Genomic DNA, 26,909 nt, shown 5'->3' on the forward strand with positions numbered 1-26,909 from the left:
GGGCATGTGCGGAGTCAGAAGGTAAACCACACTAGTGCCGACCTCCCTTGGTCTTGGCCTCACACTTCTACAGCAGACAGTTCAAATGTGTGTGTGACTTTAATAACCTAACCTGACATAGCAGTGAAATAAAGCGCTGAAGCCAACCAAAGCAAAACTAACAACAAAACTAAAATCAATCAGCCCATAATCCAGCATCAGAAACACACCTACATGAGCACATACATGCACACACACACATGTATGTGAATGACTCTAGTCACATACCATTGGTCCAATGAGGCATCAGACGTCTCCACAATCATCATTACTCTCAGGCCTCTTCAGCCCTCTACTCATGTCTTGTAACACTGTGCTGACGAAGCAATCACCTTTATTTAATTCACTTCAGTCAGGTGCCCATGTCTGGGGAATTCAGAGCTGACAAGGCATCCTTTGATTCCAGCTCTGTCCAGTAATTTGAGGTAAGGGAAAGGTACAACGGATCAGTCACAGACTTTAATCAGCCATACCTTCGCTTGAGTCTTATCATTATACAGATACGGACTATGCTAATATATGTAAATATCCAGCTGATAAAACACTTAATAAATTAATCAAAGCATGACAACATTCTATGTTTTCGCAGTTTGTAGACTTGATTGGCTAAAAAAAAACTAAAACTAACACGCTAAAACGCTAAACATCACCAGCAATTAATAGTTTAACAGCTTCGTGCATTACTGCTTTTGTTTTACACAACAGGATTGCCACAAAAGTGAATAAACATACACTGCATTTTAAAATAGTTTTCACTTGCTTAGTGGAGCAGGCGACACAATATCTATCCTAAAGACATGATGATGAGATACTAATGAGATACTCACTGATGCACTCAGGATCTCTCCTCCTCTATTTCTTCTGTCAAGTGAAATTTATTTATTGCAGTTTCATAGGTTTTTCAAGTACAAAGCTACCAATCCATCTCATTTCAACTCTGCATACCCTGAAAGAAAAGCACCGTTGATTCAAAATAAATAAGTGACGCAATAAGCATAAACATGATCATTTCCCAAACACCCATTATTTAGTGCAAGGAAGAATTTCCTAATTTATGTTGATAAGCCCATCCTTCTGAATTAAAAACTAAAACATTTTGAGTCGCACATGCCTGTAACTTTCATTAAAAACAACTTGAATACACTTACCCTCCTCTCTCCAGTTCACCATAATGAAGTGAACTTCTTCCCAAAGCCAGACAAAGCTACGAGAATGACAAAGAGAAGGAGGCGATTATCAGAAAACAACCTAACCCATTCAAGGAATTCCAGTATCTCACTGAATTAATAGACTCTTGCTTTAAAACTAAAGCTAAATCACAGTGGAGTCAACATTTGCAAGACCTGAAGATAAGCTGTATTTAAGTTTCTTAAACATTTATTTATTCATGACTGTACCATCGCCCAGTTTCCCCGCTTGCTCTGCTGCTCCTCCTTGCAGGATTTTAGTGAGAACATTTTCCCCTTCGGCAGGTGGCTGTCCTGCTGCGGCGCTGCCTATACCTACGGGTTTACTACCGATCCCAACAGGGGGAGCCTTGGAGCCTGCAAACAACAAACAACATAACCATCACATATGTCGTTGTTTGCCTGTGGTTACTGAGTGGTTTATGGTAATGTTGGAACTGACCAATGCCTGCAAGAGGAGGTGTAGCTATTTTGGTAGGTTGAGGTGCTGTTGGGGCTGCTGTTGTAGGTTTCATTCCTGTTGCTGCTGCTGCTGCAGGTGTAGCATCCATTTTTGCCTGTCAAACAGAACAGAGACAAATTGCTACTATGTATTTAATCTCGACTATGTTTTAAATGTAATCCCATTTGAAATATAATCTTGTATCGTTAAATTTATACTATAGTTAATCAAAAAGTTTCTTATTCTATGCTCTTTATTCGATGCAATTTTCTCTTTCCCACTTCTATCCGTGTTTAGTTTACATAATGCTCACTATCCACTAGAAGTGTCTTTTTTGAGTGAGTCAGATTGTTCTCACACAATCCCAAAGCAAAAAAACCAACAGCCGTTGCTTCTGTTTGTGACATTTAAAGTGTTTTTTGAAGGTTAAAAAGGACACAGTGCCATTTTATGACTGAACTTATTTTCTAACATCACAACTAGCCTCTTGCATTATTTGACTAGGAAAATAACACAATATAGGTTTCGTGATCAAGTAGCACACCCTTAATAACAGAAGATAGAAACAGTTAATGTATTAGTAAAACAGGCTTAGGTCTACTCACCGCAGTGGTAGCTGGTGGCCCTGCTACAGACCCTACTCCTGGCTGTCTTCCCTGTGGTGGGGCTTGGCCAGATTTGGGTTGGGGCTGTGCCGTTCCAGCTCCTGCTGTGGTTGCAGCAGGCTGGCTGCTTTGAGGGGTTTGGCTGTGCTGCAGAGGTTGCTGCTGCTGCTGTTGCGCACTCTGCTGATGCTGCTGCTGGGCCTGCTGGGTACCATCAAGTGGTTCAGAGCCTGGATGTCTCCCAGACTGGCCCTGACCACCTGACCGTGGTTGCCCAGCATGGCCCTGAGAGGGCTGCGGCTGCTGCTGCTGCTGCTGCGGTTGCTGCTGCGGTTGCTGCTGCGGTTGCTGCTGCGGTTGCTGCTGCGGTTGCTGCTGCTGCTGCGGTTGCTGCTGCTGCTGCGGTTGCTGCTGCTGCGGCTGCTGCTGCGGCTGCGGCTGCGGCTGCTGCGGCTGTGGTTTAGGCCCTGCTGCAGAGGGCTCCTGCCTCCTAGATGTTGTGCGATCTCCTTGGGGTCTCTGGCTCCGTCCACCTGTGCCGTGATGATGACCAGAGGCTGCGTCTCGAGAGAAGTCGCCTGAGTTTCGGGGGCTTCCCTGGGCAGAACGGGAGTCTGGACCACTCCTTCTTTGTGTAGACGAGGAGCCTCTTCCATCAGAGCGAACAGATGGGTCTTTGGGGTGTGTTCTGGAAGAACGGGTCGACCTGGGATCCTCTGAGGTGTGGCGAGAAGAGCTGTGTCTGCCAGAGCTGCCGCCATGTTGACGGTGATCCCGTGATGTTGTGGAGGAGGGGTGGCGTTGTTGGTTGTACTCATCCTGGTTACAGTATTCCTCTGGAGGTTCGTCATAATCATGGTAGGTGTGTTTACTCCGCCTCCCTGTGGATGAGTGAACTCCATGATGTCTTGAGCGATCAGAACGGGCCTCCCGTGGCTTCTCAAACCAATCAGTCTCTTCTTGGCTCAAATGATAGGCTTTTAAAACCAAAACAAACATTATCAGTCAATTGTTTTTTTGTGGTGAGAGGAGTAGCATGCAGATTGAAGCCATTCAAAATAACTGGGAAAACATGCTCCAAATCCCAGAGCCATGCACATTTTTGAGGAATCCAACAGAAAAAAACGTAAAAGAACGGACATTATCTTACATTTAAAAGTCATGCGTGCAAAAAGAAATATTAAAAAAGTCATTATTGGCTTAATTCATCACAGGAAACATTCCATAGTAAAAGACAAGACAAACAAAGTAATGTCGCTCTTCTCAAAATTCCATAATTGGCATGCAGTACCTTTCCAGCACACGGTAAAGGTAGGAAGAACAAATGTCACACACCAAAAATGATTCAGCACCAGTTACCTTCACTGTCAGAAACAGCACAGTGCATGTCATCTACGAGGTAAGGGTCATCTGGTTTATAGACATGACTCCTAGGCAGGTCCTTCTTGTGATGGTCCTGCACATCTGGCAACGAATGGCTGGAGCCATACTGGTTCCTCACATCATGGGCTTCTGGTATGCCGGAACCACTTTCCATGCCTACAGGCTGCCCAACAGGACTGATTGGACTCTCCTCTTCTGAATTCTGACTGCGCATTGGAGGTCTTCCACTGCGGCTGCTTCTCTGAGACCGCTCCATGGCATCCCTCTCGTAGGATTTACTTCTGTGTCCTGTGGCGTCTCTTGAAGAAATCTTGTCCATACCATATCCAGTAGACCTGGACCTGCCAGAGCTGTACATGCGGTCGTCCTCCTCAAGACCATCACGACTGGTGCCGTAATATTTCTGCTGGTCGTATGCATTCTTCTTAATCCCGTAGGTGGCATCATCCTGAAGCTTCTTGGATCTTGACACAACTGTACAGCTGCCTCCTGTTGATGTTGTCATTGTGTAAGAGGCAAGGTCAGACTCCACATCGCGTGCTTCCTCAATAGGGGAGAATTTAGAAATCTTCTGCTCCATTCCCTGCTTCCTGTGCTTACTACGTTTAGAGGAGACTACAGCAGGGGCAAGATTCTTGGGTGCAAGTTTGTGGCTACTGGAGCTGCTCCTTGATGTGTGTTTATAATCATCATAGTAATAGGAAGAGCCTCCACTCACTGTGGTGCTGGTGCGACTGTCCACTGTACTCTGGTAACCTGTTGTTCCAGTAGGTCTGCCATAAGCATCCACGGGCTCATCTTCAGGTCTACCGTAGGCACTCCCACATGCAGGGCCATTCTCATTGCGATACCGCCCTCCCACAGGATGGCCGAGAGCATCCGTAGGTTGGCTAGTGTTGTCTTTTGTCAACTCACTGATGTCATCAATCATGACATAGTTCCTCGGAATATTCTGCTCCAGGTTAGAGGTGTAGAGTCCATCAGAAGCATAAGCAGATGGGGGGCTGTCCCCAGAGTGAATCAAGCCGGGCTCCGGGGGGCGGTACTGTCCATATGCATTGCTGTAGACTGAGCCAAAGTTGGTATCTGGAGCTGACGTGGCCACTGACACTGCTGGGTTGCTGATGACTTCATAGTTGGTGGGGAGTTTTTGCTCAAGGTCAGCCAAAGAAGTTTGATGTGGTCTTTGATGGACTGTAAGGATCTCGGCTTGAGGCTGGTAAGAGAGAACAGGTTGGTAGGAGCTGTGGCTGGGGTAAGGAAGGGTCTGGCTGGGCATTGGCTGACCAGAAGGATGGAAGCCCTGGTGACCAGGCTGCTGCATGCCAAGGTCTGTCTGGTAGGCAGGCTGGGCATACATGCGATTGGAATAAGTTCCCTGGTTCTGGTAGCCAGGGCCTGATGGGGGATGGGGCTGGAATGTTCCTGGCTGCGGTGCAGAGGATGAAGGGTATTGAGGAGGTTGGAAGCCTATCTGTTGGTAAGCAGAGCCTGGCTGTTGTGTTGATGGCTGACTTTGAGGATATGGATAGGACATATAGGATGAGGTTGAGGGATACTGGGAGGTTGCATTGAGATCATTGGTGAATTGGCTCAATGGTGCAGTGCTGGGCCTTGTCAGCAGACCATTACCATCAAAGGTTCCTGTTGCAGCTACCATCCTGAGGTTGTTGAGCTCACTGTCCGACATGTAGTCCCGAGCATCACCCATACATCTCAGGTAAGCCAGCTCTCTCCTCTCCCTATCCTTCACCATGGTCTCCTTACGTTGGGTGATGCCTAGCTCCAAGTAACGTAGCTTGGCGTCAATCTCTTTCTCTTCTTCCTCCAGTTCAGCCTGCTGCTTACGGAGCTTTGACGACTCTTGTTCCACAGCTTTCAGTTCACTCAGCAGGCCAGCCTTGGTGACTCCCTGGCCAGGTCTGGGTAGGACCCTCTGGGGCATGCCAGGGGAGCTGTACATTTGTGCTGGAGTAACAATGGGGAGCGGAGTCTCCTCTGGAGGAGGGCTAGGGAGAGTCCTCTTTATTTTCCTCATCAGAGAGTTCTGCTGCTGCTGCAGGGAGGCCATCTGCTTGGAAAGGCAGAGACACATCAGCAAACACTGAGCTATAAACAGAATGTGTTTATGTAAATTAGACTCATTACTGTACACTGGGTACACACAGAGGGTCTGCACATTTCTTCATCCCTAGACCTAAGTGAAAAGCTCTCCAGCCTGATATGTTGTCAGACTACTTGGTTAATTAGCGTATGTACTACAGGGGTGTTAGCTCCATCAGTAGTTCAACTAACATGGTTTGATTTCATTATATGAATTAAAATGTTGTTTCACTGAAGCCAAAGACACTATGTGACATTTTTCATTGTATGCCTGATTAACAAACTTAAGTCAAATGAATAGTAGTGGCAGTCATTGTAGTATACACAAAGCACCACTATTACATAATACTATTGCAAAGTTACACTATTTAGGGGTACAATTTAAACATGTTAATTGTTGTACTAAAATAACAATTAACATGTTATTTGTTACTAAAAGTAAAATTTATAGAATTTTTACTTCAATGGATTCAATTTCAAATATATCTCTGCAATATCAATTCATATCTAATTTGCTAAATGTAGGATCTTTGAATGTCAGAATACTCCTAAATCAAAATTAAATACTGAACAAATGAATGTATGTTTGAGCAGCTCAGTAAATGTTAACATCATGTAAATGAAGCAATTGTGTTGTGAGTCATTTGATTTCATTCAAATGTATTTTTAGAAATATGTTAATTCTCCCTCTACTCCTTGATCAAATATCCACAATATCTGGCTCTTTCTCACATTGCTCCAAATATTTCTGTATGGCATGCAGGTAAGAACATTCAAACATACTGTATAAACTAGAAATAAAGACACAACTTAAAATATATCTGTGCTAGTCTAATACTTACACAATAGTTGTGTTGAGTAGATCCATAAGTATCCACAAGAAAACCATGTATGAAACACTATCACTAAAGATTATAAGTACCTAAGGTGTGTCAAATGCCTCTCAGTGTCAAATGCCTCTTTCCTTCTCAGACAAATGTTGGTCTAAGTGCAGAGCAATGTTAATTTACTTTCACCAGCTGCTAACAATCAGGAAGACAGCAAATCACCACCACGATTCCTCCACATACTATGTCCCCCTAGCAACTCTTAAGGGAGTGTGAGAGAGAGAGAGAGAGAGAGAGAGAGAGAGAGAGAGAGAGAGAGAGAGAGAGAGAGAGAGAGAGAGAAACGGGCTAAAGGAGTAGAAAGAGGGAAGATAAGGGAGGAGATGCAGTAGAACAGGATGATGGGAAAAGGTTTTCTGGCATGGCCAGCTGATCTCATGAGAACATTCTGTCACCTTCTTGATGCCAGATCCTGTGTGATCATCTATGGCCACACACAGCATATTTTGCATTAACATGCATTTATTTTAATTTCCATGTTTTTTCTCTCTGACAATTAATTGAGAAATACTAACTTAATTTAAAGTACTCTATTTCTATTTAATGCTTCTCTACATGCTAATTGGATCATATATTGTTTGGCACTGGTATGCTCTGATTGTAAAAAATTAGTTGGACAGTGTCAGTGTGACCTCTAATACAATAATAATAAATAATGCATTATGTTCCTACAATAACATACAGCATATTATCCCATGTAAACAAACGTGTATGGTATTCTTGATATCAAAAAACAATGTATATTTGCAGTAAAAATATATATGTTGAAACATATATTTGAACAATATACTCACATCTCCCTGGGGGACCTAAAATGCAGTCATTTTATTTGAAGGAACTACTCTGGACTGTGAGGGCGGGCTGCATTTCTACAAAAATATTCTTTATTTTGAACACATTTCATACATTTCTCCTCTATATATATTTTATATTCTATTCATTATCATTTTGTCAGCCTTCAGAAATTTTGATGAACTTACTTCTGCTCCAAAAAAAAAGTGATGGTTTCATACCTGACTGTTGGACAAAGCTTGCTGATGATATGGGGAGAACCTGTTCTTGGCAGGGTCCTCTGATGTGGGGCTTAGAGGCTTGGGATCCGACATGGAGCGCTGCACACTTTTTATGGGTCTTGGTAGGGTCTGGTGACGTTGGGGTGATTCAGCAGTAAAGGCCTTCTGCTGGGGTGTAACATGGGCCTTGTTAAGTTTCTCCTGGGAGGCAAATGTTGTCTCCAGCATGCGATGAGGAGACAATGGAGATACAGGAGAGTATAGCACCTGCGGAGATTTGGGGGGCTGCCGAGATGGAGACTCAGTTTGTTGATAGCCAATTTCCAAGGGGTCTGGTTTCCTCCTCTCAAACTTAACAACTCCTTGGTGTCTAGGAGAGGTTGGGTCAGATGTGTTCGCACCTACTATATGCAGACTTGTTGAGTACGGACTAATAGTTGTAGGGACACTCAGCTGAGGGACGACCACACCCTGAGACTGAGACTCTGGTTCTGTCTGGCAGGCTAGACTCTCTCCTTTGTGGGTCCTTTCAGGGGCTGCTATGTAATGTAATAGGTCAACCTTTGAGGTCTCTGCCATGGTAATGTGGATTGCAGGTGAAATCCTGTTTAGTTGGTCGGGCTCTGTTTGGCATGACGAATCATTTGTGGTCTGAATAGCTATACTTGCAGAAGCCACTTTAGATGACCCTTCTGATTTAGCCTCCCCACTGGACTCAGAGTGCTTGGAAACACGTGATCGCCTGCGCCTGACTGGCTGCTGATCCCATTCTCCTTGGTCCTCCTCATCAGTCTGCACACTGCAGTCAGCGATACGCCTTGTTCTCCTACGCCTGTTCATAAATCTGTCTTCACCATCTTCATCATCTGTTTGCACACAGCTGTCTGTAATCCTCTTCCCAGAGTCCTCCTCTGAACCATCCCTCAGACGAGGCATGGAATTCTGCTTTTTCATAATCTTGGATTCAGCCTGTTTGTCACTGCTTCTCAAAGACATTTCAGAGGCAGAACTATGAATGGGTCGAGAAGCCACCATGGCTTGTACCACTTGTCCATCCTGCCAAAATTGAACACTCTGTCCATCTTGTTGTATAACTCTACCACTCTGGTCACAAATAATGAACCCTTGAGGGGGCCCTCCTCCAACAACTACCCCTTGTATAGCACCCTGGGCAGATGTGGCTGCTGCTGCCGCCACTGCTGATGCGGTGGCCGTCTCCACTGCTGCAGCAGCAGCTGCTGCCTCCACTGCTGCCGTCTTTTGTCTTTTCTGCTCCTCCAACTGCTGCTGGAGCTGATGCTGCAGAGACTGAATTTGTTCAAGCTGCATTCTCTGCTGGGCCAGTTGTTCTCTTTGCATAATGAGCTGCGTCTCCCGCTCTGTCTGCTGTTGGTGTAGGACTTGCTGCTTGATTGACTGCAGCTCATGAATTTCACGCTGAACGATTAGTTGTTCTTTTTCTCTGTGTCGCTGAAGCTCCATACGATCTCTATCAAGCTCCTCGTGTAGGCGCAGCTGCCTTAATTTCTCAAGTTCTACTCGCTCTCGCTCTAGATGCAGCACATGCTCTTGTTGCTGACTCAGTCTTTCATCTTCCTTATTTTTCTGGGCATCCATGGGAGGAGAAAGTGTGGAATACGGTGCTAGGGCAGTGCCTTGGGGTGTCACTTGGGGCTGACCCTGTGGCAGAACTAATGGTTGAGGTTGACTGATGGGTTGAACTTGAGATTGGGTTTGAGTCAAAGATAAAGGTTCAGTTTGAGCAGGTAACTGGTGTGGCTGCATTTGAAACTGCAATGGCTGGACAGTTGGAGGTTGGCCTTGAGCTTGAGAGAATGATGAAACACTCTGTGAGGTAAGTTGAGTGTGGTCTGTCTGTTGATCTGCCATTGTTGGCAATGTACCAGTTGCTGGTACATTGTGTGCTCCTAGGTGTGCTGCAGGTTGGGTGGGTGGAATGGTTGCAGCTGTTTGAGCAGCAAGTATTGTTAAAGGCTTTCCAAGGTACACAGGAGTTTCCTGGTGTAAGCTGCTTGCTTCAGGCACACTTCCTGATGGTGTGGCTGAAGTAGGATACTGGTTTGGAGTAGGGTAGGAATATGGTCCCTGTGTGGACAGGGGCATTCTGGGAGTCACTTGAGGCAACCTGGTAAGGCAAGCCAATGGTACTGCAGTTACACCTGTGGGGTATGGTCTGTAAATTCCTCTAGGTATGGGACGCAGGACTGAAGAAGGCTGGGTGGTAATTGGCAAGGTGGAGGCTATGGGAGTGTTAATGGTGGAATATATCATGCCATCACCTCCTCTCATAGCAGCAGGGTACAAGGCGCGTATACTTGCTTGTCTAGCATTTATTAAGTTTGTTAGTGTTTGGCCATTTGCTGTTGGTCTTCCATCTGGGCCATAAAGTATGTTTGCTCTTATTGATGCTAAGCTTTGCTGAAGATTTAACCTAGCTAAAGGTCCACCCCTTCCGGCCCCATATGGTACCAATTCAGGGTTATTTCCATACCGGCTTCCAAACTGGTCCACAGAGTTTAGGGCTGCACACATGCGACTTATCTCCCTGGCAGTGGTTGCACTATACTGAGCCAGATTGGGGTCCTGTGGTCCTGTTTGGTCATGTGAACTGTAGGCGTAGTCAGAATTGATATTTGACATGGATCCATATCGGCGAAGGGGTAATGAAGGACCAGTCAAATCTCCTTGGTGACGCAAGTCTGTGTAAGATCCATACTGCGCTCCAATACCAAGGTATCCACCATCATAAGCCTGATTCATGCTGCTAAGATCTACTGCCAGACCCCCCTGAACATTACTCTGATAGTGACCAGCATCAGTCATGGAGGGCAGATTAGTATCAGACATGGAGGGCTGAATTCTTCCTGAGGGGTCTACGGGTGGTTGATATGGTTTATGCTCCTCTGTTACTCCTTGTGTAGCTTGAGGCTGCTGTTGTGTTTGCTGTTGTTGTTGGATGATATTGTAGTGTGGTGGATGGGGAGGGTGGGCTGCTTGAGAGTTTTCAGTGGTGGGGGTTTTATCTGAAGACACTGTTGTAGGCTTCTGAGTTAATGACCCTGAACAGGAACCAGCAAAGGGCAATTTGTAAACAACATCACAACAAGCCACCTGGTGTTCTGGTTTGATCTGTCCAGTGAGATCCAAGACCTGAGGAGGGGGGCGAGGTTCCTCTTGCTTAACCAGTTGAGTCACTGTGCTCCCCTGTGATGGTTTATTTTCATCAAGTTGCACCATCATGACATGGGGCTTACCAGTGGACAAGTTCATTACTGTTGGCTTGTTTTTTAGCTCTAAGGCAACTCCACCATAGACCTCATGGGAAGCATTAGAAGCAGGAGCCCCAGACACTGACGGTGGAGCCAAGGGGGATGCTCTAGGAATGGCACTAGCAGTCACTGTAGGCTGGGCACTGCTTGTCTGGCTGACTACAAGGTCTTTTTTCATTAGGATTGGCTGAACCTGATTAGCTAAATTGTAACGTGCAAAAGAGGATTGCTGATGGTGCTGCTGGAGCTGCTGCTCCAGAAGCTGTTGCTGCTGCAAGAGCTTCTGCTGCTGTAACTGCAGTTGTTGCTGTTGTATACCCAGGTTCTCCAGACAGGCATCAATTTTGGGAATAGATGGGTCAGTAATTGGAGGCTTGCTCTGGGTTAAACACACAGCTGATCCAACACCCTGCCCCAAATCCATACGGCTTTGCAAAGGATCTCCATACACGACTAGTTGCTTGGGTTGGGACATGAACATCGAACCTGCAACTGTGACGCTAACTGTAGTCGGTGTTGATACAGATATGTACGGTTGTTCTTGTGCATTCAGGTTCATAATAAGAGGTTGCACTGCTGTGTGTCGACCAGATGGCTGCTCTGCTCCTAAAGAGTATCTCCTTGAATCAGAGGCAAGAGATGTTAGGTCCATGCCCTGATCTGTCATTATAATTGGAGCAGACCTCATTGGGGCTCTCAGATCCACCACGTTAGAGCTTGGATATGTTTGAACCTGACCCACAACCATTGAAGATCCTGGAATATTTGAGATTTTACACAGAGATATGTTTTCCATAGATCCCCGACCATGTGCAGTTGTGGTCGTAATGCCAATACCAACATTAACTTTTTCAACATTTTGAGCCATCTGTGAAGAATGTTTCGAAGACTGTTGTGATGGATGCATTTGTGGTGATGTTGGGGAACTTGTCGAAGAGAGCTGGGAGCTATACAAGGTTTTACAACTGACCTGTGTTGGTGATGACAAAGGGGAAGTGGAAGAATTTACAGTGAGTGGCTTTGCAGGACTGGTTGTATCTGAGCCTAGAGTTATCACCATCACTGGCGAATCTCGAGAGGACTGTTGTCGTGCAAGACGTGGCAAATTTGCCCTTTGAGGTGCCTGAGCTCCATGGGATGATGTAGCTGATGTAGGACCACCAGGCAAAGATGGCAGCTGCCTGCCACTACCACCAGTGGATCTCACGGACGGTGTATGCGTTGGGCTTTGTGCTGGAGAAGCATTGGGGGAGACTGGGGGGCTGGGACCTTTGAAAAGGGAGAAGACTTTGGAGGTTAAGGAGGATGCTCCAGGGTCTGGTGATGCCTGTGTTGGCCTCTGGGAGCCTGCTCTGTTGCCAGCAGACACTGTGCTACCTGCCTGTCGAGTTGTGGCAGTCTGACTGACTTGGGCTTTGGTTGTGGCAACTCCAACAACACCTTCAATTTTGGCACTCTGTGTCATCATCCTATTTTGCGTTTCTTTTGATAGATGCTGTGCTGCATGAATTCCTGGAATTCTTGGATCACTCCCTGTGGTGGAGAAGGTCATAGGTGCAGTAACCTGTGTTGGGCTTGAGCCAGGGGTCAAGACAGTTTCTGCTTCAAGATGATGTTTACTGTCAGGCTGAGAGGCACCTTTCTGCCTCTGCATGAGCTGTGCTTTCTTCATCATCTCCTCATAGACCTCCTCTGCACTCTTTAGAGTTTTATCAGATGGTGACATTGCTGATGTCTTTTCTGTAGGGGAGTAGAGTGATGTGAAGGTTGGAAGATTATATTCATTTCCTGTTTTGTAAAGCTTTCCACCAATCATCTCAAAGCCCTCTGCCTCTGAATCCATTGATGGTGAGTATTCAGAACATGATGATCTGTGAAGCTCCTCCATCTCTGCAGCCTGCCTCAGCTCCTCTGTTGGCGATGCATCCTCAATAGGAGAGAGATTACTGGGGGGAGTTTTGGATCTTTCCCGTCTTCTCTGTGCCCGTAGCTCCTCTTTATCCCTCTTTGTTTTTCGAGCAGTACTTCGTATCCTCTGTTGCTCTAGATCTCTCATCTGCTCCTGTTCTCGAAGTAGTTCTTCCTCCTCTCTGAGCTCATCCTCCTCAGATGAGTCTTCGATAGTGGGCAGCAGTGGCCCATGGGACCGATGTCGAGCCTTCCTCTGCTGCTTTGCCTCCTCTAGTCTTGCTCTACGACTAGGGCTGCTGTCACTGTCATCCTCCATGGAAGACACAGATGTGGGGGATGTTCCAGAGGTGTAGCTGGGTGTGGTGGCAGGTAGAGTGGATGAATATTCTCCCTTGGACCGCTCTTCAGGAGAACCAGTCAAACTTTCCATCTCTAGCTCTGGTTCTCGTAGGTCATGTTCGGTGCTGAGCTCCATGTCTCGGTTGTAGCTGTTGGTGTTATTCAGCTCAATGGTCTTAAAACGCCGAAGGCCACCAGCCATTACAACATCTTCCTCTTCATTTACCTCTGTTACCTTGGTGTCCTCCTCAAAACTATTAGACTGGTGAGAGAGTCGTCGCCTTTCCTTGCTTAATTCTCCACCAGTTTTATGTGCCCTTTTAGCCTTCTGGTTTCCGTGTTCTTCCATCTCATCTTCATCCGCACTCATCTCCATAATTTGCCTCCTCATGAATTCCTCATCTGTTAATTCTTTATGTGACTTCTTCTGTCTTACTGGCAATGGTGACAGACCACTTTCACTGCTGTCCTCCACATAATCATGGCGAAGCTTACAACTGAGCTCATCTTCTGACTCCTCCCTTGCTGCATCGTCATCAGGATTGTAGTCCCGGCCCTGTCCTACAGACAGTGAATGTGGCCTGTGTTTCTGATCTGATGTCTTTGACTCTAGTAGAGGCTTCATGGAGCTCTCTAGCTTGGTGATTTCCGAGGGGATGGAAGCACCACTGAGCTTGATTGCTTCTTCCCGGATCTGTCCAGTAATCTCCCCATGAGAGCTCGAGATCCCATCTGAGGAGTATCCAGTGTCACTTAGACTCTGTGTACTTGATTTGTTGTAATCCTGAAGAAAGAGAGAAAGAAAGGGAGAGAGGTCAGAAGCAAAAAAGGTCATACATTTGTCCTAAATTACCTCATGGCATGGTCTATTACAAGCCCCAGTGCACACCTTATATCCCACTATTTCATCAAACTTATCAGCAGTGACATTCTCATGAGCATTTTTAGATAATAGGGAATGAAATGAATGCACTAGACCGTATACACTTGAAAATGTCTCTAATACTAGATATCAGAGAATAATTACATTGAAGAGAACAAATCCTTTATCAGACAACCAGATATAATAAAACTTTAGGCTAAAATCAACCCAAATATTTTTACTATTGTTCTTTGGTTTTAGATGTCAAGCGAATTTGACTTTGCATATAGTTACCACCAAGCAACATTTATACATATGTTATCCTGAAAACAAGACTTATTCTAATCTTATTTTGTTGCTTCTCAAAGCTATTAATCATACTCGATTGATTTGGGTTGAGTTTGCATGTCAAAGTTACGTCCACACAGATGGATAAATACACTGACACACACAGAGTGAACATAACAGACAGTTGAACATACAAACATCTACAGACAAATGTCATTTGGTCACATGCTTGATCGTCATCTTTGACGCATTCTCCGTTGCATTCTTCCAATCGTTGAAGAATAACGAACATGCTTAGAATGCTTAAAATATCATCACGAAGTTTCACAGGAAACAAAAAGCTTGCGTTTGATACAAATAAATTAAAGTGTACAAAACCAGGTGGAGGAATGGCCACTGAGAAAAGTGATGATGATTATGATGACGATGATAAGGATGAAAATGGTGGTGATGATGCTAAGCATGAAGATGGTGATAATGATGACAATGATGATAAGGATGATGATGGTGATGAAGATGCTAAAGATTAAGATGGTGACATTAATGATGATGATGATGATGATGATGCGATAACAGTGGCATTAGTGACAATAGTACATTTCATGATAACTATTACGAACTACCTTCAGAGTGAATGATGACAGTGGACTGATGGAACTGATGAGTAAGGAGAAGAAAAAGAAGTGCAAAAAAAAAATAGAAAACAAATATGTTAACTACAAAAATCATAATTATGAGAAAAAATATTTAAACCAACGAAGGCCCCAATAGTGATGTGGAATGAATGATTCAAAGGATGATGATTTTATGAAAATGTTTATGAGAAATGGTTACAATTATTTGAATGGAGCAAAAACATAAAATAAAAATGGTGAATCAAGAGTAACACGTGAAGGCGAAGAAGTTGCAGGTAGCTCACTTCATGGTGTCTTGACTTCTGTGTATCTTCAGCTATCTTCATGTCTTTTGGTGAAGTGATAGTCTCTGACAGTGTCTTCTTTGGCGAGGCCTTGACGTCTTCTTTTAGAGATTTAGATGTGACTTTAGTCTTCTCCTGGCACTGCGGCTGTTTGCGGGCCTGGTTGTTACCTGTGGGTTTAGACTGAGTAGGTGCTGTTTTTGATGGGGTGGGAGAGGCCTTGGCATGGTTCGGTGTGGTTTTACCAGGGGTGGCCTTGGCACCAGAAGGATGAGAAGGGCCCTTAGTCTGAGCAGAGGGCTGAGCAGATCCCTTTGTCTGAGTGGGCCCTTTGGCCTGACACTGGCCCTTCATTTGGTTAGATGACTGAACAGGGCCCTTACTCTGAGCATGTGATTGATTAGGACCTTTACTTTGAGGTCCCTTACTCTGAGCTGAGGGTTGTGATGGACCCTTAGTTTGGGAAGGTGGTTGAGTTGAACCCTTAGGTTGAGGAACAGGTTGGGCAGAGCCCTTGTTTTGAGGGGAAGCTTGGCTGGGCCCCTTGGTATGAGGGGCAGGCCCAGCATGTTTCACAGGAGAGACAGGGCCACTTACTTGGGGACCCGTTGGTTTCAGTTGTTGTTGAGGACCTGTGGGTCTAGGCCCTAAAAGCTGATTTGGGCCTTTCTGCTGAGGTGGTTGTTGATTGGCTGTAGCAGGTGGCCGGGGGGATCCCAAGGGCTGTGCAACAGGAGTTGCAACATCTCCCAAGCTTCCTGACAGAGCCCTCTGCGTCTGGCAGTTCAAGCACAGCCATTCTTTCTTCTGAAAAACAAGCAAAAAGAGAACAGCAAAAGAGTTTTTTTAGTGTCACCTGAATTCCAAGGGAAACTACTTCAATGGTAAACAATCTTTCCACATACACAAAGGATGCTCAACATTGGAGTTCACTTTGATATTGACACTGTGTCAACACATTATTTCATTATTTTGTATGATGATTGATGAGTGCAGAAATATGAATGTGTTCGCTACTTTAAAAAGTTGCTTCATAAACGGTCATGGAATGCCAAGGACAATAGCGAGTCTGAACAACTTGAAGCCTGTCCAAACATGGCCTTTCATCTCATGGTGAAGACTTAATCATTTGACAACATTAAGCACTCTCAAACAGGGTACACAGAGGAAGAGTGCTGTGTGAATACAAATTAACATGTCTGTTATAAGATTGGAGGAGTGCAACTGTCATTAGACCTTTTATGGAGGCCACAGCAAACCTTCAATCTGCAAGAGTATAGGATTGTATGGCAATAGTTATAGATTCGGACAATGCTAATCTAGAACAAAACCCATCAAAGACGGGATATTAACATAAACAGATTCAATTTCAAGTCAATGCAGCAGATCGCTTAAACTGCCTGATGGATGGAAATGGTTATATTACAGGTTATGAAAGCTGAAAAGAGAGGCGGCGGCACCATGTTTGTAGTGCAGCCCTCCGTTTCTATGATAATCATCTGTGCCCGAGGCCTGAAGAGGGAGCGTTCTTGTGTCACAGACTCATACAACAAAAACAAATAACCTCATGAACACCTCTATTGCCAATTACCATCTGCCAAATAAATCATTACTTGGTGTCATACTCAAAAGCTTAATAGAGAAAATGGAATTCAACAACATGCCCTGAAACAGCAAATAAACAAAAATAATGCAGGTGTTCAATGATTGTATCAGAGGACACCTTCACTTTAACAGTCAAGATGCCAGAGAAGGTTGCAAAGAATTATTAATTATTTTGCCCACATTGCAATTATCAAATATAATCAGTACTTTTGAAAGCTATTGGGATTCTTTCACTTCTGTCACATGTCTGACAGAGCAGAGTTTTAACAAAGAGTTATCTGCCTGAATGATATAAATAACTGAAAAAAGCTGCTAGAAGCTAGAAAAAGAGAGATAGACAGAGAGTGACAATCATTTAGTCAGCAAGATTCATCCTAACAGCCGGATAGGGATCTTAATCTTGAGACCCCAGAGACCTGCGTTTGACAGACAAGTCTCCAGAGATAATGTCTTCTTTATCGCTTCATACTTACTCTGTGCAGAGAAATTGATCAGGCTCTGTGTGAGTGAGAGATTGATTGATTTTGTTCTTCTCAGGGCTACTTGTGTGTCCTCTGGATTCGTATAAAAAACAGTTTGGCTCACTGGTGGGTACAAACCATCACAGGCCGCTTGTACTATTTTTTCAGTAAAACAAATCTACAAATAATGGTTAACCGCTAGCTGATGTGGGTGGTAGACAAAGCTACAGCTACAATTCAACAGAAGAGGATGGAAAAGGATGCAGAGGAGGATGAGGAGGAGGCGGGTGAAAAAAAAATAGGAAGAAGAACAAAGTGGTGGTGAGCTAAGGATGATGATGATGAGCAGAAGAAAGAAGGTGGTGGTGAAGATGATGGTTAAATAAATAGATGACTACCAATCAAAAGTAAATTGACAAACAAAACAGAGAAATAAATACAGTAAAATTCATGATGTTCATGATCTTCGGAGAATCACCTGACGATTATTTCCATCATTGATCACTGATCCATTTAACAGTCATTTTCATGATTTACGGATCACTTTTCTGGTCTACAAATGTCCACAAATGGCGTCAAATGTGCACCACAAGTTCTCAGAGTCAAAGGTTATGTATTCTTGTTGTTGATGTCTTGTCATTGTCGAGTCATTTTCCGTCCATCAACCGACCGATCGACTTATTGTTGCAGGTCAAATTAAAAGCTACATGTATCAGTTATCTAAGCAAGCTGAGAGACATCCAGCCCTCGTATATCAAGGCCTTTTAAAGTTGGCACGCTGTCATGTTAACAAACAATTGCCAAATTACACAACCAGCAGACACAGAGCAACATCATCATCCCACATTGTGCTTCTGGCCAACTGACAAATACAATTCCCATGTTGAACAGACTTTCTGGTTTGATTTCCAGTAACTCGTGAATAAAGTATTTGGGCCGCAGCTATCAATTATTTTCACACTCGTTTAATGAGCCATTACTTTCTTACTTCATTGATTCATTGTACATCACAAATTAAATAATCAAACCTGAAAAGCTGAGACCATCAAATGTTTGTCATTTATGCTTGAAAAATTCCTTAATTGCTGTATATCATAACAGTTTCCAATTCATTCTCTGACAATCAGATAATTGATTCATGTTCTAAGAGTTGCAGCTCTTGGGTCTGTAGCTTGTTAGACGTTGAGACTTTTTCACCAGCTGCTGTGCGGTGCTGGTCAGATACCGGGAATACCTAAAACTGCTGTCTGTGGCGAGAGACTCAACCTCTCTGGATTACTGTGTAATGTAATAATTATGATTAATTCAGCTTTAGTACCGGCAGACTTCGTTCTGCTGTTGATAATAACTCAATTAGACCCTTATGCAACATGAGTGTTAAATTATGCAGCTCCCTCATTGAGAAATGATGCCGTTTGAATCATGAATACTGTGAAAACATGCGCTTCATTAAGGACATCGCTGCAGCAAACTAAGGAATGGTGGCGGCAGCTACAACCTTTTTTAGACTAAAAGGAGATTTTTAAAAAAGAGCCTGGCAAACGCTTGCCCAGTTTGAAAACCTTTCAAGGAGTAAAAGCCACAATGATCACCTTTACAGTAACAAAGTGACATTCCTAAATACAATAACCATCAGAACCAAATGTAATAAAACATAGTATAAAGATACAATGGCTACATTTGCAATCCATGTGTAAGATGCTATTTTTATTGATGCTATTTTTTCATTCAGGATCAAATCTTTCTTAACGTGCCCGAATCCTACAGGGATCTGTTGTCTCAACGGAGACCACGAAGCATGGATGGAGGCATCGGCATGCCAAACAGACAGACTTGCTTTGTTTTCATCTCTCTCAAGTGCTCTACTGAGAAGCTATATATAAACAGGTGCAGTACTCTCAGAACTGGCCATCTGTGCCGGTTCTCTCACAAGTAAAAAAAAAGAAAATGTGTAGAAATGTCAGAGACAAGCGTCTGTGTGCTTGTGGACAGCTAGTGCACAACGGAGCCGACAGAAAACCACTGAAGCGACAATATAGACGGTGAGGACATGCCATGTGTGTACTGTGCGCACACATGCATGCATACGATCACATAATCAACCAATCTCAATAACTCTCCCAGCCTCTGAAGTCTCTACTCATTTCCAACTTCCTCAAAACCACATCAACTCTGCTTTAACCATTTTTTGAGCATGTCTACAAATCAATTCAATACCTAAATTCGATTACAATTACTATAATGAAGATCTTTGCTCCGCCGAGAAGCTTTCTTGCTGCCATTTTGGCAAAGCCAAACTCTTTGCTCCTGAATCAGCACAACATCGCTGCGTGGGTGAAAGGGAGAGAGGAGCAAGGCCAAACCGGAGCTGGGAGTTGCAAATTATTCATGTAGAGTGCTTTAGCTTGTACAGCAGGGAGCATTGTGGGCTGTGTTTCCCACCTCTGCCCACACTGTGTGGAGAAAATCAGGTCCGTAAAAAAGACTGAGCCGCTGCGCCTCAAAGATGCACTTTAATGCACTCTGAAAACTGAGCAACCAATTCACTGTGGCAATCTTCTACTTTTTAACTGCCCTCTGAAGAAAAGCACCTCGGCTCAATACAAAGAGATTAAACCACAGATACAACTAAAGAGAAAGAAAGGGGAATTTGTTGTTCAAGCAGAAAATAATTCGTTTTGAAACACAGTTTTTGTTTCATTGATATCATTCACTTGTCTTCATACTTTTTGTGTTTTGGGGGGTTGCTGTATGTGTGTGTGTGGGGTTCTACTGTAAGTGTGTATTTTAGCAACAGGCTCAGTTTGTAGGTAAGATCATCTTGTTAGTGAGCTGGTAACCTCAGTAAATGGCAGGAGGTTAACGTGTGTGCTCAGTGGAGAGTGTATTTAACTTCGGCTCTGAACTGTAACTCAGATGCGGCTGACAAGACTGTTTGGTTGTTTTCTACATCTGTTACTCTGCGTATGTGTATGTGAATATGTAAAATAATCAGTAAAAGTGAACTGAGCCTTGCAAATTCGTTTACACATTCACAAGTCTGAGTGCACACGGTGAGATTGAGATCGTTTCACAACTCTCCACACACATTTGTAATTAATATTGCTACTATAATGCCCCCATAGATGTTTGGTTCTGGTTAGTTTATTTCATGTGTTTCCTTCAGCTGCAGAGTGTTGAGCTCTCAGGGCCACAGTTTAGTTCCCTTGACAATCCAAAATCTAGACATTTATCATTTAAGTTTAGGAGGTGCATGCCTGGAGCCCCTACAAGGTTGTTGTATTTTACAGTTGTACATCCTTGTAGTAAATATTATGTTATGTAAGAAAAATATCCCAAGCTCATGGTGTCCACAACGTTTGAATTGTAAAGGAACACAGCTGAAAGAAAAGTGTTTGACGCTTTCACATTAGCAAATGTGAATTCTGTTGTTTTTTTTTCCTTTTCAGTTGACAAGGTACCAAGAGTAGTGTTGAGACAGGAGTTAGTGAGTGAAACTGAATCTACCATGAGAGACCTTGGTGGATAGGGTGAACACACTGGCAGTGTATCGATGCTCCAGTCAGCTCACAGCTGGAAAAGCTGCCCTTTCACTGTCAAAATAATGAGGGATTGAACACTGCAGGTTACCACAAGGAAAAGGTCAGAGAGATTGATCCCATTCTCATAGATTGATCCCACTCTCTGAGGAGCTGGCTGAGACATTGCAGCCCTGATCACTCATGTGTGTGTGTGTGTGTGTGTGTGTGTGTGTGTGTGTGGGCAACCTGAGTATGTGCGTGCATGTGTACATGTGCGTCTGTCCATGTCCATACAAGTGTGGTTTGGTGTAAATTCACCAAATGATGTAATGCAGCATGGAAAGTATATTAATTATCCTGCGACTGCTAACCCCTAATGACAAGCAAATCTAAAAGCAGGCATGCAAATGACAAATTAAAAGTCTTCAAATGGGGCTTGATTTGATTAAGGAATGTACCATCCTAAATTAAAATTGAACTATTTTTACTGTCTCTCTCAATTTGGAATGATCCAATAAAGGCAAAATGGCAAATGTAATGAGGCAAGAAGACCAAGCTCTCAAAAGTAGAAGATGAACTCCGGGCTATAAAATATGTTCTTCAAGTTGTAAAAAGACACAACTCTGAAGAACAAAAAGGAGTCTGCTTAATACTTCAGGCAAACTTGCACAAGGAAGGGGGAACAAATGCAAACCCCCTGCAGGATCGTCCGCCAGAGTGTGACTCAAAAGAGGATTTAAAACTGACATGACAATTAATCAATTACACACTTCTAGAAGTATTAGACCATGAAAGGAGCTAAATTATTTAACTATTCTATAATAGCAGCTCGCAGAGACCTGCAGAGATGAAACGCACACCTCCTGAAAAATGTGACTACGCGCCAGCAACTGCAGACGCCACAGACGTTTGATTGGACATCAGAACCATTGAATCAAATAAATCAAAGACCGTCTGACAAAGGATTTAAAAAACGTGGGTCCAAATCAAAAGAAAGTACATACATGTTCGAGAGGAGCCCACACAGAATGCACATGGGCACAGCTGCAGGAGTATCAATCACACTGCAAACCTAATCCCACAATAACTGGTTTATTCGTTTGGCCAAAAGTTAACATGGCAAATGTGTATTCATTTGGAGTCATTTTTTTGCCCATCTGGTGAATCCCTCTCCTTTTAGCTCTGGTTTGCTCCACACCAAGTCCTGAGGGAAATATGTGGATCTTAGCTGCTAAATAATCCTCTGTGTTCACCAGCTGGTCGTTAACTTTGTCAGTCTGCCTTAAAAATACTGCACGTCACAACTTTTTCTCCACGCGGCTAAAATAAAAGGTCACATTCTTCAAATCACAATCCTGGTCATAAATCAAAGATTTTCTCTATTTCTTTTTGTTTTCACCATGAAATAAAGGCCAAAATGCACAAAAGTATAGCGTCCACCAGAAATGTGCACATGATGACAGACCAACAAAGCCAAACTGCTGGTGAGGCAAGAACGTCTTGGAGAGCTTTAAAACTTCCTGCCCATGGAGGGAGCCAGAGAGCGCAGAATTTCATAGAGAGATAATTAAGCCCCGTGGGAGCATACACACCCACACAACATGAAAAACAAACAGTGCACTCACAGAGTCACATTCAAGTGTCCTGCTAAATATTGCACTTGGAGTGGGCTGCATATTTAACACCAACCGTTTTACTGTAATACCATCTCAGCTCTTATTCCCTGCACCGTTGGTGTCCCACTTTACTTCTGACACACACACACACACATACACACACACACACACACACACACACACACGGGAATATTTTTGATAGGCCGATCAGCAAAGTGTACAAACACATGTGCGAGCAGACATACTTTGTGTACCCTACACAACCACAGTATTCCACCTCTCACTGTCAGTCAACTCACAGCAAGAGTCTGTCCCCTGCATGGTGTCTCTCCCAGGAACCTGACCACAAACTGTGGGCAAGAAGTCAGCTGACATTGACCGCAGTCACAACCTCAAAGAGGTATATCATATATAGGTGGCCAGAAAGGAAAGTAAGATCAATTCCCACTAAACAGTTGTTTTCAATCGTTATTTCAACAGAGATCGCAAATGTAAAAATGAAGCAATGTTTCGGAAGACTGCTACCAACCTTCTGCGAGGAAAATGAGCAAATGGAAGCATGACAGGAATGCGTGGCGATACAAAACATTTGTAACGCATCATGTGTTATCCTCTCCCTCAAAGTTTGACTTCTAACTGTCAAACTTTGTCCATCCTACTTCTTAGACAATTCAACCAAAAATAATGAATGAAACAGCAGCTTTCACGTCTTTCCCGTCAAAACAGCTTCGTTCATTGCCTGAACGGAATGTCTTTTTGACGTTGCATAACAAATGCGCTGGCCACGTCAACCTTCAAAGTAAGAACAAAGAACTGAAATAAAAAAGGATATAGCTATGTAACAACAAAGGCAGAAATCGTCACAATAATCCTTCACGTTCTGTCTCTCAGGATTAATGAGGCGTACGGCAGATGAGGTCATAATTCATTTGTAACAAGTGAAGGTCAGGGGAGCAGAGGGTCAGTGTGAATTATTAACTACAAAGTGCACAGGGGCGCGCTGCCAAGCAGCTATGAATGGGGTGAGTTTAAGGTGAGTGAGGAAATATGTCACGCACAGTTTGGGGCCCACACGTAGACACACACACACACACACACACACTCATGTATAATACCAGTAACAGAGCATAGGAACACCTAAACACACTGAATGTAAAGTTTGGGCAGTCACAGTCAAAGGTTACATTCAATCAAAATAAAATGAATCACTACAAATAACCATACTCACAATCCTGTTCCACTGCAGTGATATTCACAACAAGAATCAAAGATCAGCGGAGCAGGTTACTCTATCAAAGCCCTGTCGTAGCCCTTTAAACCATCGTATCCATTCCCATTATGCACAGTCTGAATAAACAGCGGTGCGCAGTGCGAAGTGTGTAGCGAGCACATGCCACAGTAGCGTGCCTGGCCGTGTCACTCCGTCACACGGCTGTGACAGCTCAGAAAGAGTCAGCAGGTATGTAGGTTAATCCCCTGGGACTCCTTCAATGGCGACACGTGGTCAGGCCTGTGGGTTAGAGAGGAAATGAAGGATCATCCACGGAGGAAGCAGGACTCAACTACAGTCACGGTCACAGTTCCCCGCAGTGTGTTCAAAATGAAGACAACATAGATGATCATCTCAATGGGCCAAATATAGAGTATTTCTACACACTGTCCTGAATAAATACTTCTTCTTCTTCTTCTTCTTCTTCTTCTTCTACCTCAGGGTGTGGCATGTTTGATAGGCCAACCTGCAGGTAGACAAGTACATTTTTTATTTGTAGGAGTAGTCACTGAGTTTATGTACCTGGTCCAGGCGCACGTGCATTTTAGTGCATGTGAGGCCCAGTGTGTGTGTCCAACTAGCTAGCTAATCGACGCCGCTCTGCACTGCGCTCATGCGGCGGTTACCGCTGATAACGTCCCGACCCACGGCGTCCGTCTCAGGTAAACACTGTTAGCTCTGTCAGCAATGTTGCCATTGTTTGCATTGCTGCTATCCGCCGGATTAGCCGTCGCCATGTTGAGAGCCGTGTGGAGGCAATCCCTCAGTCACAGATATGCTCTGAATGTGGAATTTAGCACTTTTAAGGGATCACTAAAGCAATAACAACCCATCCACTGGGAACCATAAATGTCTGTGCAAAATGTCATATCCATCAAATAATTGCTGAAATATCAGTCAGTGTGCGAAATACAGGGGGTCTTGATTGACACTTGAGACTTCCTGAAAGCCTCAACAGCAAAACCTTTGAGGGTCCCTGGAAAAATCCTCCAAAGTTAATTTGTCACTTGAAATCGTCTTTTAAAAGCTCTCTATGTCCAGCACGATTAATAGTTCAAATTGCTAAACATTTATTCATGAATATGAATACAGAAAAATATTGTTGTTTCTATTGCCTTTGAATACCCGCTATTGAAATGTTGTGTAGTTTAGAAAACCTACAAAAGCAGTGGCTTTTTTCATGTTAACATTTAATATTTTCCGATCTCTAGCCTGCTTGCTTCGACTGAATTGTGAAAGACCTGCTGTGCATAAGGCGGAGCTCCACAAGTGTGTGTGTGTGTGTGTGTGTGTGTGTGTGTGTGTGTGTCGGGTTCGAGAGAGAGAGAGATGAGTGTTCCGATTATTTTTGCCGGGCTGTTGTGTGGTTGTTGTGTAGTTGAGTGAGCGGCCTTATTGTTAATGATATTAGCCTTGCTGATGTGTGTGCAAAGCATGTATAGCCTAGTTGAGTGCCTTGACTTACATCAGTGAAATCTTGTCGGCCTATTGCATATTGAGCCTTGGTAAGACTTCAGCACAACCCTGGAGCACGGGTTTGGGTGGATTGCCACCATGGTATTTCGCAAAGTAGTAGATCGATTGACCAACTGACATTCTCATGTATTGTGTGATGCTGATAGTATGACTAAAAGATACATAAAGATACATATGTGAACTCATAAAAAAAAAAATGGAAAGGAAAATTATCAGACAAGTAGATCTTAAAAGCTCACCCTATCCCTTGCTTGATTATTATGTTACTAATGTCAACAATTAGGCACATTATCAAAGTGTTTACAGTCGAAGACTTTTCCAAAACAGTGTCAGTCTTCATGTGAAATAACTTTTTATAGTGTGTTGCTGCAGGACAACAGTGTGTCATCTGCCATTAAGTATGTGTGTCTCTTCTGTCCCTCCGGGAGGCGGGTAGCACAGTGTCAGGTCATGCTTTCTGCTCTTCCTTTACTCATTCTGTCTGTGTCTATTCGTAACAACGGGGGCAACAGGTGCTCTCTTTTGGCCCAGCATCAGTCTCAGTGTCCTGCCTCAGAGGGATCTCGATACATAAATAAGACACAGACATCCAAGTTAACCAACAAAGTCATTTGATCTGAAAGCATGCTTCCAACCTCACATCTTCATTTTACAGGGACTCTGACAGAGACACAGACTGATGGATGATATTTTCTGCTTTCTACCATTTCTGCTCCTCCTGGGCAGGAACACTCAGAGGAGGCGACGTGATGCAAATGAAGCACATTGTTTGTTTAAGTTCTGGATCTGTAAAGGTATCAGCAGCCATCTCCCTAGGGAAAAAAATCTGCAAGAATCATACAGTATATGTGGTAAAATGTACAACCTTTATCTAAATGCCATTTGAAAGTCCCTTTGAGATTGAAAATCTCTTAATCAAGAGTGTTCCGGTAGCAACAACAATAGGTTACAGACCAAGAACAAGACAGATGACTTAAAAATAATAAATAAACTGAAATGAAATGACTAAATCCTGAATAAAATGACCGTTATGTAAAATATTTCATTTTAGAAACAACCTGCATAGCACTTTGAAACAACGCAAGAGTTGTCTAAATCCATAAAAAAATACTTTTACCAAACCACAATCATATGTGAGGCACTAAGCTGCTAAACACGGCAAATAATAGTCCTAATCCATCGCCTCCACCATGTCTAAATATAACTGAATCTTTAGGGAGGTTCTGTGGATCCACCTCCTTCATCCCTCAAAGAATTGGAATCTTTCCTAGAGGACAAGAACAATCCAATATCCCACTTCACACACTTCAGGACTCGTAAGAAAGCATTCAAATGACGGCTGGAGCTGTTCTGAAGTCAGAGGGTGGTATTTGACAGTTTCCTTCGTTTATTTTTTATTTTTTGGAAAGCCTTTTAGCCCAGCTCTGCTAATTTGCCCTGAGAATATTCAAAATGAATTGCAGTGTTTATCCCTCTGCAATCTTGTTTAAAAAAGCACCAAGAGAGCGGCAGCACACAGCTCAGCTCAGTTTAGTGAATGCACCTTCCTCTGTTGTCAAGCTGTCTAATGCAGTCGGTATAATAAGTAGTCATTGATGTGGCTTATTTTCACCGTACCACACCTACACCGGCCTCATACGTCCCGACTCTTTCACTGTTCTCCACCGTCTTTAATCAGCAAACATGCTTCAT

The 26,909-nt window shown here is 43.7% G+C and overlaps 1 protein-coding gene across 1 annotated transcript in view; it reads right to left on the reverse strand.

Annotated features, from left to right (window-relative positions):
- Positions 1-1,190: 1,190 nt before the first annotated feature.
- The window catches only part of bsnb (bassoon (presynaptic cytomatrix protein) b), a gene marked incomplete at its 5' end in the record, with an annotated part of 53,865 nt that continues 28,146 nt past the window's right edge, over positions 1,191-26,909 (reverse strand). The window contains 7 exons of the mRNA XM_079266163.1: positions 1,191-1,243; positions 1,437-1,583; positions 1,669-1,783; positions 2,274-3,250; positions 3,633-5,727; positions 7,660-13,983; positions 15,269-16,075. Coding sequence (XP_079122289.1) covers positions 1,203-1,243; positions 1,437-1,583; positions 1,669-1,783; positions 2,274-3,250; positions 3,633-5,727; positions 7,660-13,983; positions 15,269-16,075 — 10,506 coding nt within the window. The 3' untranslated portion in view covers positions 1,191-1,202. The remainder of the gene's footprint in view (positions 1,244-1,436; positions 1,584-1,668; positions 1,784-2,273; positions 3,251-3,632; positions 5,728-7,659; positions 13,984-15,268; positions 16,076-26,909) is intronic.

The sequence above is a fragment of the Melanostigma gelatinosum genome (assembly GCF_949748355.1).
Source record: "Melanostigma gelatinosum genome assembly, chromosome: 3".
NCBI classification, from domain to species: Eukaryota; Metazoa; Chordata; class Actinopteri; order Perciformes; family Zoarcidae; genus Melanostigma; species Melanostigma gelatinosum.